This window comes from Zophobas morio, unplaced genomic scaffold (genome assembly GCF_036711695.1).
Source record: "Zophobas morio isolate AGI-343-1 ecotype UQ-CSIRO unplaced genomic scaffold, CSIRO_AGI_Zmor_V1 ptg000029l, whole genome shotgun sequence".
NCBI classification, from domain to species: Eukaryota; Metazoa; Arthropoda; class Insecta; order Coleoptera; family Tenebrionidae; genus Zophobas; species Zophobas morio.
This window is the reverse complement of record NW_026972134.1, coordinates 8,867,165-8,879,448: the sequence shown is the minus strand read 5'-3', so window position 1 is coordinate 8,879,448 and position 12,284 is coordinate 8,867,165. Positions and strand designations below refer to the sequence as shown.

The 12,284-nt window shown below is 37.1% G+C and overlaps 1 protein-coding gene across 2 annotated transcripts; it reads right to left on the bottom strand.

The window, feature by feature from the left end:
- Positions 1-2,457: 2,457 nt before the first annotated feature.
- Positions 2,458-6,334, bottom strand: LOC135137673 (uncharacterized). Of its 2 annotated transcripts, none has more exons than XM_064067390.1 (16): positions 6,237-6,334; positions 6,114-6,183; positions 5,480-5,673; positions 5,208-5,426; positions 4,993-5,148; positions 4,826-4,944; positions 4,595-4,771; positions 4,384-4,546; positions 4,131-4,332; positions 3,862-4,082; positions 3,593-3,808; positions 3,412-3,540; positions 3,240-3,364; positions 3,022-3,180; positions 2,805-2,970; positions 2,458-2,750 (listed from the first exon to the last, which is right to left on the bottom strand). In XM_064067390.1, exons 1-16 carry the CDS (start codon positions 6,280-6,282, stop codon positions 2,536-2,538), a joined length of 2,577 nt encoding a protein of 858 aa, XP_063923460.1. In that variant the 5' UTR covers positions 6,283-6,334; the 3' UTR covers positions 2,458-2,535. The 2 variants fall into 2 exon arrangements, with proteins under 2 accessions (XP_063923460.1, XP_063923461.1); XM_064067391.1 differs by having other exon boundaries at positions 3,862-4,079.
- Positions 6,335-12,284: the final 5,950 nt, after the last annotated feature.

Genomic DNA, 12,284 nt, shown 5'->3' with positions numbered 1-12,284 from the left:
TCCACTTCCATATCTCATTTTCCAGAATCAATTTTTGGTATCCCATATTTACTTTTCCTCCCTTCTGTTTTTTTCTTTTGCCGTACTTCTAATTTTTGCCTGTATTTCTCTTTCGGTTTTGGTTAGGTCGTCGTTAACATATACTTTTTCTTTCAGCTGACTTATTTTTTTTTGTTCACTTTGATTTTTTCATGTTTTCTATCTAGTTCTACTAAACAAGTTTTCTCTCCTAGTTTTTTTGGGTCGTTTATTTTTACTGTTAGCCCCATTTTCCTTTCAATAAAATTTCCTATTGCTTCTCTTAATATCTTTGGGACACTCATATTTATTGGCATTCCTTGCACGACAATATTTTTTCTCATTTTGTCACTTTCTAATTTTTCTCTTTTTTTATTGGCGTTTTGTAATTGATTTCTTATCTGGTATGCATTTTTCATTAATTACTTTTAGCTCATTTATTTCTCTGATATATTTCTTTTGTTCGTTTTTAATTTCTTTCATTTCCGGTGTTATTAATCTCATACTCTCTGCATGTTCTTGCTGCTTTGTCTTTATTTCTTTTGTATCTTTGGTGCACTACAAAATGCGCTGAAATTCCTACGTTATCGCTGTCTTTGTTACAAATGTAAAACTACTGAAGTTCCATTATTGAGGTTGCCTTTTTTTCTTAATATGTGTAGTCATCTTTTCACAACAAAACACTCAAAACATGTTTAAAATGGTAAATTTGTACAGGGAAATATCGATTTTGCAATTACGCTCCGCCCCTCGGTCTGACAACCAATGAAAAATTCATAACGACTAAGATCGAGACAGATGGGTGGGGCTCCTCTGTTGGTTTTCTTTTTTAATGAATACATCTAGGGTCGGTTTATAGAAAAGCGAATTAAATATTTAATCCTCGATTAATTTAGCACAGGATTAAGATGAGGAATATAAGCCCGTGATTTGCACGTTTGTTGCCTACGAACAGATCTTAATTAAAAGTTAATTGCGAATTAACTTTAATTTCGCTTTCTATAAACCGGGTCTTAGTTTTCTTTGTATAACACGATTACTTAAGAACAATTTTACATGATAACTTCTGATAGAAAAGTGAGGATTTTACAATTAACCTCCGCCTCTCGGTTTACGACGAATAAAAAAAATTATCAGAATTGAGATACGGCGGGTGGGTGGGGCTTATATTTTGCCATTTTTTTAATATACATAGCCATATTTTCACAACAAAAAAATTAGAACATGGTTAAAATGGTACATTCTTGCAAGGAAATATGGATTTTGCAATAATTATGGGTCGGAGCCTAATTGCAAAATAGATATCTCTTTATTCAAATTTTCCATTTTAAACATGTTTTAAGTTTCATGTTGTGAAAATAAGTCTACATATATTGAAACAAAAAGGCAGACTGTAAGAGATATAAGGATTTTGCAATTAAGCTCCGCCTTCTTGGTACACGATAAATAAAAAAAAATCATACAATTGAGATAGGGCGGGTGGGCGGGGCTACATTTTGCCTTTTTTTTTCTTAATATGTGTAGACTTATTTCGACAACAAGAAAAAAGTAATCCTCCACTTTTTTTTCTACAACCCCTTTAAATACGGCAAAAGTTGACCATCAACTACTGTTTGTGATTATTTAGAATTGATTCGAAGGACCAAAAGTGAACATTGCGACCGTTTTACTTGGGATTTATTCCAGAACTCTTGTTACAAAATTGTGTGTACCGGTACCGACTAAATGGGGTGGGTGGGACACACCCCCACCTCTCACAACCCCAGGTACCTGCTAAAGATGATTGGATATGGAATTTCCAACAACTACAATCAACGGCAACTTGGCAACGGTTCTGGGAGATATTTCAAATAATTTTCAGATGAATACAAAGCTATAATCATAATAGACATCGTTTTCTGTTATTAAGAGACATTTTTGTAGCAAAAAACATCAACTCGATGGAATTCATTTTCGTATCGTAATGTTACGGCTCCTAAACGAAATTCACTACAAAAATTCTCGAGTAACGTAGAACTTATTTTTCATAGCGCTTGAGATTAGATTCATTTTGAAATTTCAAATTTCGCGCGGATAGTACACTTTTCTTCACGTAGATGTTTAGTGACATTTCTGTTACTCAATCTCTCACCGTACGTAGTATATTTAATGATTAAATTAAAATTAAGCTGCCAAAAATAACAGGTCAAAGTAATAAATCAAAACCTTCTATGATCTACCAAAATTTTTTATTAAGCATCAGGGCCCAGGTTCCGAATCGGTTGCGTATTGTTATGACGTCACATGCACACTGTTTAAGGATGTACTTTCAATTATACATACAAAAATGTTAACGTTTTACCATCCCCCTGATTGATATTCCGTTAACACTTTTTTCTTTGAAATGTATCGACCTTGTTAAATATAGGTACTGCCGGGTCAATAAAAAAAAATACAAGGAAAACAATGATTTTATATATTTTATTAATCATAGTCCAATGTACGCCTTTTTATTCCAAGTTTGTAATTAATAAAGTTTCAGCTTCGCCAAGGTGGTCTAAATTCCGCTTCATTTTTTAAAATGAAGGTTAGCAGATAAGGCGACATTTTTGTGTAAATACCACATTCTTGTATATCACAAGCCTCTACTGATTTAGAAAAGTTTTGAAACGTCTGGATTCCACCTAAATAATATCTTTGTCCAAGTTGAGTTACCAATCCAGCACCATTGTTATCGTACCAAATCGTAGAATCTAGAACATAATTAAAAGAGGTATCCGTTCTGGATAAACAAAAAGCGCACTTACTGTTGTCAACATATCCGGTGCATATTTTATTCTTAAATAAAGAGATGCTGCAGTTATTATATTCAATTAGTTTTTCATAACTTGTTATAGAATCTTCTGGAATTTCGATTGTTTTGAATAGATCGGGATGTTTGGTATTTTCAATATTGTATCTCCATCCGCTTATCTGAAACATGTCAAATTAATACAGAAATTTCCTTAAAAAAATGCTCCTCACATAGAGATGTTTGTTGTTTGAAAGTCCATCAGTCACCATAGGTTTGTCTAAACAAACAGGAAGAACTTCGTTTGCGAGGGTAAGGGTTTTCTTTGTAACTATAACAGCTACGTGCGAATTACCATAGATGTCATTTGATTCAAGTCTAATAGAAGTAATCTGGAAGTTAAAGTTTAACAATGGGTTTAGGCGTAAACTGTTGTAATACTGCGTCTTACTTCTGAAATCTGAATATGTTCAGAATCACGAAAATCATTAAAAGGTCGGTATCGTCCACCAACAGTTACTATAAAACTATCTTTGGGCTTTAAGTTATGTAAGTCATCCCTAACACAGGAGGCAGCTACAGGGTCTAATTATAAAAAGGAAAACAAACAAAAAATTAAATACCTGTTACTACAACTCTTTCGTTAATAAGAGATCCACTACAAATTAATTTTTTTTCGATACTGGTATAAATTGCAACGTGCCACGGGAATGATTTTGGTTTGTTCAAAATTTCATCTGATATTCCGCAGACTACAAATATGGCAATTATGACTATGTTTAAAACAGAACCCAAATTAACAACCTGGATAACATTCCGGTAGTGGCAGATCCCACTTACCATTCACACAAATACGAAAAGGATTTTTCTTCAAGGAAAAGTCTTCATAGAATGGAGAACACTCAAACTGTGCCAGGGTTCCATCAACCACAGTGTTATAATCATCGTTAGAAGTCAAATCATCTGGGTAGGTGTACTTAACTTTCATACTTGTAGTGTTGCGAACACGGGGGCAAGTTTCTGGAAGAAGAAACAGAGAATTGTTTTGTTTTAATAACGTGAATTAGTTATACCTAAACATTTTCCTAGAGTAGAATCCCAAGAACCATTTTGGCAAATAATATATTTTGAACCCTTCAGAACATACCATCCACGACAAGTTATTTTTAATAATGTTCCAGATTTGACTGAGTGTCCTGGTGAAAGTTCGTCATCTTCGAAAGTGCTATTTGCTGACCAGTAACCCAAGTCAGGATGTTTAGGTAAAACACATTTTTCTAACTCTGGAGTGCTGCTGAGGGATATATTAGTAATTGAATCTACACTCGTCAGCAGTACGTACTCTTTTACACTAATAAGTTTTTCAGCAATAAATTTACTATGATAAGAAATATTGGTATAAAGACTATACTGTTGACTGTCGCAACTGTCTGTAGGAGCTCTTAGCGATGCTGGTGCAACACTAACAATCCCACTGACGTAAAAAATGCCATTATCTTTGAAGAACAAACCACCACCGCTGTCTCCTTTACAGACCGCCATACCTGAAATGCTTTACTTTCAACTATGTTGCAAGAATATGTTAATTGTGTTACTTTTATTCAAATGTCCAGCACATAGTTTATCTCTGGATAAAAATTTCTTGAAATCGAACGATAAAGTATTTAAACATGAACTGTAATCGACTGGTTGTACTCGTAATTCTTGTAGCACAGTTGCAGGTTTGCCATCTTCTTCAGTGAAACCCCAACCGGTTACCTAGAGAAGATAAACAAGCTTCAGAAAATCAGTCTCTGCTGTTCTTACGTAACCGTTCATGGACTTTTTTATGGCGTTTGCCAAATACCTAGAATCCAAGTCGATGCAAATAGGACGAACGTTGTCAGTTATTACAAACTTTTCTCTGGTAACTACAATCGCAATATCATTTTTGTAGTTTTGGTCTCTGCCTCGATAACGCTTAGGGACGAAAATTTCTTTTATCTGAAATTAAACTTGTAGCGTTTTTATATTACTGTACCTATATATTTCACGTACGGAGTTAACATCCTGAGCAGATTTATCTTCAGAATGTTTATATTTCGAATAATAATTACCAACAACAAGTATGATATCATCCTTTAGACTATAGTCACTTATTAACACGCAATGAGCAGCTGAAATAAACCGCGTTGAAAAAGGCAAGTAAAAAATTAAGTGGATACCTGTTAAAACAACGTTTTCACTTAATAGTGATCCACCACAAATGAGATCTTTCGTGTTTTTATCATAAATAGCGACCTGCCAAGGATAAGCCCATTTCTTTGCATCAGTTCCATTTATCACCATTGCGGGGTCATTATATTTATTTAAGCCGCAATCTGAAAGCATAATTTAATCTGTTCTTGATTGATAATAAATAAATGGTTTCACTTCACACCTAGAATACACTCTGGAACCTCATCCTCCCATGTGCCATCAGAACAAAACATTTTATTAACGTTTTCCATGTTTTTACTTGTCTCTAACTTGTAGAAATTGTCACACTGAAATTCTGCTTTTGTTCCATCAGCAGCTTCAGAACACCGTATTTCTTTTCCTTTTTTGTTATGGCATGTGATGTTTAAATGACGAGTCTTTTGGAGATAGGGACATTTTTCTAAAAAGAGTCGATTTTTTTACAAAGCGTTAATAAAAATTGCTAAAATTTACTCCAGCACTGTGTAATTTCGTTGTACCATGTCCCATTCATACAGTTAGAGAAATTTTCATTTCCTTCAAGTGTGTAATGGTCGTCGCAAACTACTTCTATAAATCCACCATTAGGTAATGTCATATCAGGTGACCATTTAAGTTCATCCCGAACCAACCATTTACCATTTTTCGGATGTGGCGGAAGAAGGCATCTTATTGAAATTATTTACATTTTATATAGTGAACCAAGAGGTATAAGGTTATATGGCCATCATAAAATTAGTTGACCGCAAATAAATACCCCCTTTGTGTGGTTCGCACTAAGCTTACCGGTTGGCAATAAATCATCTTCTAAACATTTCTTGCTCATATTTAACAGGGCCGGCTTTCAAAGCGAGTGGTTATTTCGGAACCCTCAGCGGCTGCAGGTAGCAAAGAAATAGTGGAGTGGTGGATTTTCATATTTAGTGAAAGCCGCCCCTGAACGAAACCGCAAGAGCCGGTCGAGCTGTAGTGGACTCGTTATTTACGACCCTAAAACCTTTTCTATTGTAAACAACTTAACTTCGACACAATGGGATGATTTTATGATGGCCATATAACCTTATAGCTCTTGGTTCACTATATTTTATATCTGTTATAATGACCTTACCCTGTATCAGATGATCGGAGAAATCTTGCAGTGAAGTTGTTCGGCGTCTCGTGGAGTAAGCCACAAACAACTTGAAAATAAGACATTTTTACTTCAACGAAACATAGGTTAATTAAAGCTTACCAGAAATTTGAAAAAGCGTATATATAAATTTATACAAACGATTCATTTTGGTGCTGTCTGGCAACAATCACCAATAAAATTTTATCATTAACCTGATAACTAATTGCAACTATTTGAAACGAGAACTGCGAATATTTATTTGAACTTTGATATTCAGAAAATAAATGCTGATTTTGTAAGATGATGAACTTTCGGGTCATTTTGATTTGTTATATTTTGTCTAAAGTGCATGGGTGTATATAATCAAACAAATCCAGTTTCTTAAACAAATGATGAAACTTGATTCTACGAATTTAATAGTAATAATAATAATAGATTTATTTCCAACCGGCATAGCACCCAATTACAGAAAATTAAATATACAGTATGACGACATCGATCTTTGTTCCATTTCCCCAATCTCTGAAAACGAAGATTTGTGGTATCTATATCAACATCTAAAGCTTCTATAATGTCTGAAGCTGCTTTCATTTCAGAAGCTATTCTATCATTCCGTGACATTGAACATGATTGCTCAGAAATATTGAAAATGATGATATTCTTGCTACGTTTCGGTCATCCAAGAACTTCTTGTATAACGTCCTCATACCAGGACTGAGGCGTATAAGGATAGTTTTGGATGTTGATGGTGTTTTTTAAAGCATTAGTTTGTTACTCTAGGGTGGTCTTAAGGGTGCCACGCTGCTTCTCTGGAGCACGATAACTTATGGAACAGGGTAAACTGGTGGCGAAAGATGTCAACATGTCAACATATAAAAAAGTCCTAAGCTTATCATTATTTTAAAGTGGAAAAAAATACAAGAAATTAAGATATTTATTGAATTCGAATCTTCGATCTTCGAATTGCGTCCCTACCGCAATTCGAACATCCAAGGAAGCAGGTGGTCAGAGCACACGACTTTCTGCCGTGCGGTGTCGTCAGTACATTTTGGATCGGCTCTCTTTGGGGTGTGTCTCTACCACTTTCTGAGGGGAGGTCGGACTAACCCGTCTTATTCCCCATATTTTGTTTCAGTTTTGTTAATTTTTAGCAATTAGAGATGTACCGACTATAGTCGGCCGACTGTTCGGCTTTGCTAAAACCGGTTAAATTTGGTTTAATCGACCGAAAATTGGTGTCAAAGTGTAGATAATCTTCCGCTAGTTACGATTCTGAAATCGCCGTCACGATATCTGGTACAATAAACACGCAAAGCGAATTCAAAATTTCCAAAAATTTTCCAAAAAAGTGGTTAAAATTGGTTAAAGTATTGTATAAACTGCCCTAAATTGTGTTATTCTTTATTTTTGTACTGAGTTACTTACTACAAACAATTAAATGTTAAAATTATCCAAACAAATTTAACACATTTTTTGGAAAACAAAGAAACTTTAGTTATTCCTTTTATTAAAATAAAACAAGTTTTTAAGGTAGTCAGAGAAATAGAAAAACAAAACACACTGTCTGTTGCATTTATAAACCAGTTTTAGCAAAGCGGAACAATCGGCCGACTATAGTCCGTACATCTATAGTAGCAATGTAACAACTGAAGAGTTCTAAATAAACGACAATAGCAAGTAGCAGCACATTATTTCATTTTTCGTTCGAGTCGTCCCAAAAACACATCTGGAAAAAGCTCCAGTCGTCAACATATGTACCTACTTACAGATTGGAAATAAATTAAGATCTAAAATAAAGTGATAAAGTTCAACTAACAAAACGCCGTGAAATTCTCACGATAAGCGACGCAAAAAAAACTACCTTCGCCAAATGCGCAAAGAGGATGCAAAAACCAGACGATCTGACCTGATGGCCTGAAGGACTCCTTGGGGAACTGCTCCCTAAAAGGTGGCTACTGGGAAGAAACCTGCTACAACTCTTGCTCTTGGTGATGGTGTTATTCCCTGCACGTACCGTGCTGAATTCCAGGGGACATGACGTGAAGAGTGAAGAAGCAAGACGAGCGAACAGCAGAACAAAATAATCCCACAGGAAAGCTTACGGGAAGCCGATGCCAATGTCCTCTTGATGCGGAGATTGCGTGAACACGCCCTTGATCCGGCTCTATCGATATAGTACAGTGGCCCACCCAAAACTGTGACACCGACTACTGATAAGTACGGGGGTGAATTCCAGGGATAAATTCGCCTAAGCGAAGCAAGACAAGCACCGTTGTCCATGACCCCTCTCCCTCCAGCACCAAAACGAGAATAATTCCATGATGAAAGTGCAATTCTTCCTCCTTGCAAGAAAGTGGGGCGAATGGCCCCACTGGAAAATCACTAGCTTAAAACCCTTCAGAAAAACGATGGTCTATTCAAATATTCCCTCTCCTGCATTAGCGGGCGAACGTGGCCCGAAGTGATTCGTCTACCAGGGCCATCAGATGTTCGGAGCTACACCCTGATAGACAGGCCTCAATCAAGAAGGCCGCGGTGGGCGTCCCGTGGTGGAGGCTCTCCAAATATGCGATGAAGGGCCCATCAACCACCACCATGGATTGTCCAAAGTGGGAGAGGCAGGATTCACGCTGCCAGCCGCCTCAACCATATACCTCTCCCGATGGGCATGCTACTGCACCCCATGACAGGTAGCGAACCCAGGTCCACAATAGACGTAGTGTCATCTGTCCCTGACTCCGCATGTCTTCGTATACCGATACAAGCTCGGCCTTGCCTTGCTTCCGCCCACACCTCACACTCAGGGGCGGATAGCCGCCGTAGATTAGCGTCCGTATTCTCTAACTCGACGCAGCCCGTCTGATTATTTAGATCCAGGACCTTGTCCTCCTCGGATCTGGGCCGCGGACCCTTTGCCGTACGAGTTAACTCCACAGAATTTGGTTTGCACAAGGGATAGCACTAGAGAGGAGGCAGAGCCCTGATACCTCCCCCCAGTAACATACAACCGAGGGTCGCCACTCCCCGGAGGTCCACGTTCGAGGCTGCCTAACCCGGCACCCATTAATATCTCGACACGTAGGTCCACCTTGGATTAAGGCATTTTATAGCGTCTGTCAGCTAGCTGAGGTACGCGGGGTCGCCAAACCCCGAAGAGCCCCATAACGCCGTAGCGCTTACGAACTCCCCTTGCGTAAAAGCTTACGGAGAGGTAGTTCATGTTAACGCCCCTATTAATCGTCAACCCGTAGAGGAAACTATCCTTAATGGCCCTTTTTCCAGTCATCCGTTAGAAGATACGGCGTCACTTCTTCTTAAATTCCTCGGTCCTCCGTGATGATGCTGACGTGGATGATATTGGCACGACGGTGTTGCCAGAGTTATCCCGTGATTTTTCGGACAAAAACCGTATCTCCTTGTTATCGCCGTCCCAAGAACGGCCTGTAACCATCGTGGACGGTGGTAGTGCAGAGTTCAGCTTGCTTGATGACCACATCCATTACCCATTACAGTATTCTCAAGGTTGCCCTATCGACCACCAGAATACAGGGGCTTATGAAGAAGCAAGAAGAGGTGGAGAGCAAGTATCCCTCAGGTTTGTTCAGGAGGGAAGTTAAAAAAGGAGCACTTTCCAATGAACTCCAGCACACGGTATAGGACTCGACATTCCGATCCTGGCTAACAGTATGCCCTAAGGCTTGGTCAGAGTCGTACTGGGTTCGCACGGCCCATGTTCGAATAGCTAACCTACCATCCGTTGGCATTATGAGTAACCCAGTGGACCTCCGAGGATGCAGTGACGGATGTAAGACGATGGAGACAACGTGCCATATTCTTCAAGCGTGGCACGTGACTGACGACACAAGAATCGTGCGTCATAACAATGTGGTCTCAAAATTAGTGGGGCACTGTAAGAAGCAAGGCTGGGAAGTGTTCGAAGAACCCCACATACGTCATCAAGACGGGACGCTTTATAAAACGGATATAGTCACATTCACCGCACCCACCTCTGGGGTGATATGCGATGTCCAGATCAGTTGGGAAACGAACGAACTCATGGCGGAATTATAGAAGAGGAAGAAACTGGTGTACGAAAACGTAAATTTCCGCGAAGCAGCCCGCAAGAAATGGTACCAGACTGAATTGTTCTTGCTACCTTATATTATCAGGGCTCGCGGAATCTGACCAGGATGTAACAAGCTTACAGAAGATTCCCTCAGAATTAGCTGACTCTGACATTTAATTTAAAGTACTAAATTAAATTTAATTAAATAATCATATATTCCTAAAATTTTCGTTGTGAACTACGAAATGTCTCCTATTTATAGCAACCACCAAAAGAAATTTGCTTTCTCGTTCTGATCATCCCAGCAAACACAAAACTATAACTATAACAGTTATAAACGAGAAAATAATATTGTTCATGGAAGAATTGTTTCCAAAAAAATCTAGAGACGTTTAGGAAGGTTTGTTAAAAAATCTGTGAGTGGAAAAGGGAACAAGTAATCAAATAAGTTCAGAAGTGAACGATGTTGAATTGTTGAAACTGTATTTGATTGTTTTTGGTTATATCGTTGGAAGATGAGTTTAATATTTCAGTTGAACCAAATCATGCAACTCCTTTATTCCATTGTTGTAGATTTCCAAAAGTTAAAGCATTCTTAAAGTAACAGTCAAGAGGCTCTAAAAGAATAAAATCAAGAGTATTCAATCGAAAGAAAATTCTGCGCCTCTTTATACAAGCACTTAATGAAGGTCAGTATTAGGTTTAGTTTTTCACTTTTTCCGATGTTAGTTATATTGTACTTTTCTAGACTGTACTTGTGGGGGTTCCTGGAGGATGTCGAGTTGTTACGAATTTTTACTATTATAAAAAAAACAGCCGAAAATGCTCTAGATGTCTTCAGAAAATATCTACAATTACGCCCGAAAACAATGTCTCATAAGCGGCTTTTTTTAAATTACAAAAATAAAAAATGTACGGTCTTTGCAAAAAATAAAATACAAAACATCTATTCATGTATTATTGCGTCCTTTTTTTGATCTTTTAGAACCAAAATTATACTCAAAAGCTCCAAAAATGGAGCTCTGGTACAATTGCCGAATATTATATCGTCGATAACCGTTCGATCGAAAAGAAGAATTAAACTTGTGAAAAGCTTCTTAACAAAATTCTACCTCATACTTAGCTTCTAACAATGTAGTAATTCCAAATCAACCCAACATCTATTGATAGATAAGCATTTTATCTACTAGTCCAACTCATTCCAATGTAGATATAAATGATGTGGCTTCGGTTAGTTAAATATTTGCCAAGTTTGAGGCATTCACAGTTGCAATATTTTTTTGATAGGGAACTCTTCCACTAGTGAATTGAGCAAATTAATGCGTTACTTTTAAAACAGCAAAAAAATATTTAGTCCTCGAGGCGACTAAAATTTGTACTTGGCTGCCATTCAAACATATGCTTTGTCAATATGACAGAAATAAACATAGAGTTAAAAATCAAAATTGAATAAAATTTTTAATATATAAATATCTCAAAATTCTTTTCTTAAAAACAAAAATCCTTGTGAATCATAGGCAGTTTTTTTGGGTGATTAAATCGGGTGTTTGTTTTAGATCCTTTTGATGATCTTAACCAATGCGCTAAACCTTTGACATATTCAGAGTAAAATTTGTAGTTCTTGAGGTTCTTCCTTTCAATTTTCCAAAAAAATTAACATTCAAATAACGTAAATGTAATGCTTTTCTTTAATCATATATGTTTGTATCCACCACACAAAGCCGCAACACTGTACCTCGAAGACACTCAGATAGCACATTTTCATACAAAGAAAAAAATTAGGTACACAAGTTTAGTGTGAAACTGTAATAAAATATCAACAGCTACTATAATTAATCGTGGTTGTTGATTTTACGTGAAGATTATTAAAGAAGTAATTAATTAGTAATTAATTAGAAACCGGAGTGTATGTAGGTAAATATGTAGTGGTATACTGATATATCAGAAGCTCATACAATGACAACTGACCCAAATTTTGGTGCATCACAACCTGATATCCATCCATAGGACAGATAACAGTACCTACAGCCGTTAACCATGCATGAGGAAGCAAATGGTACTTATCAATCACAATAGCAATAATACGTGCGAGAGACCTTGCA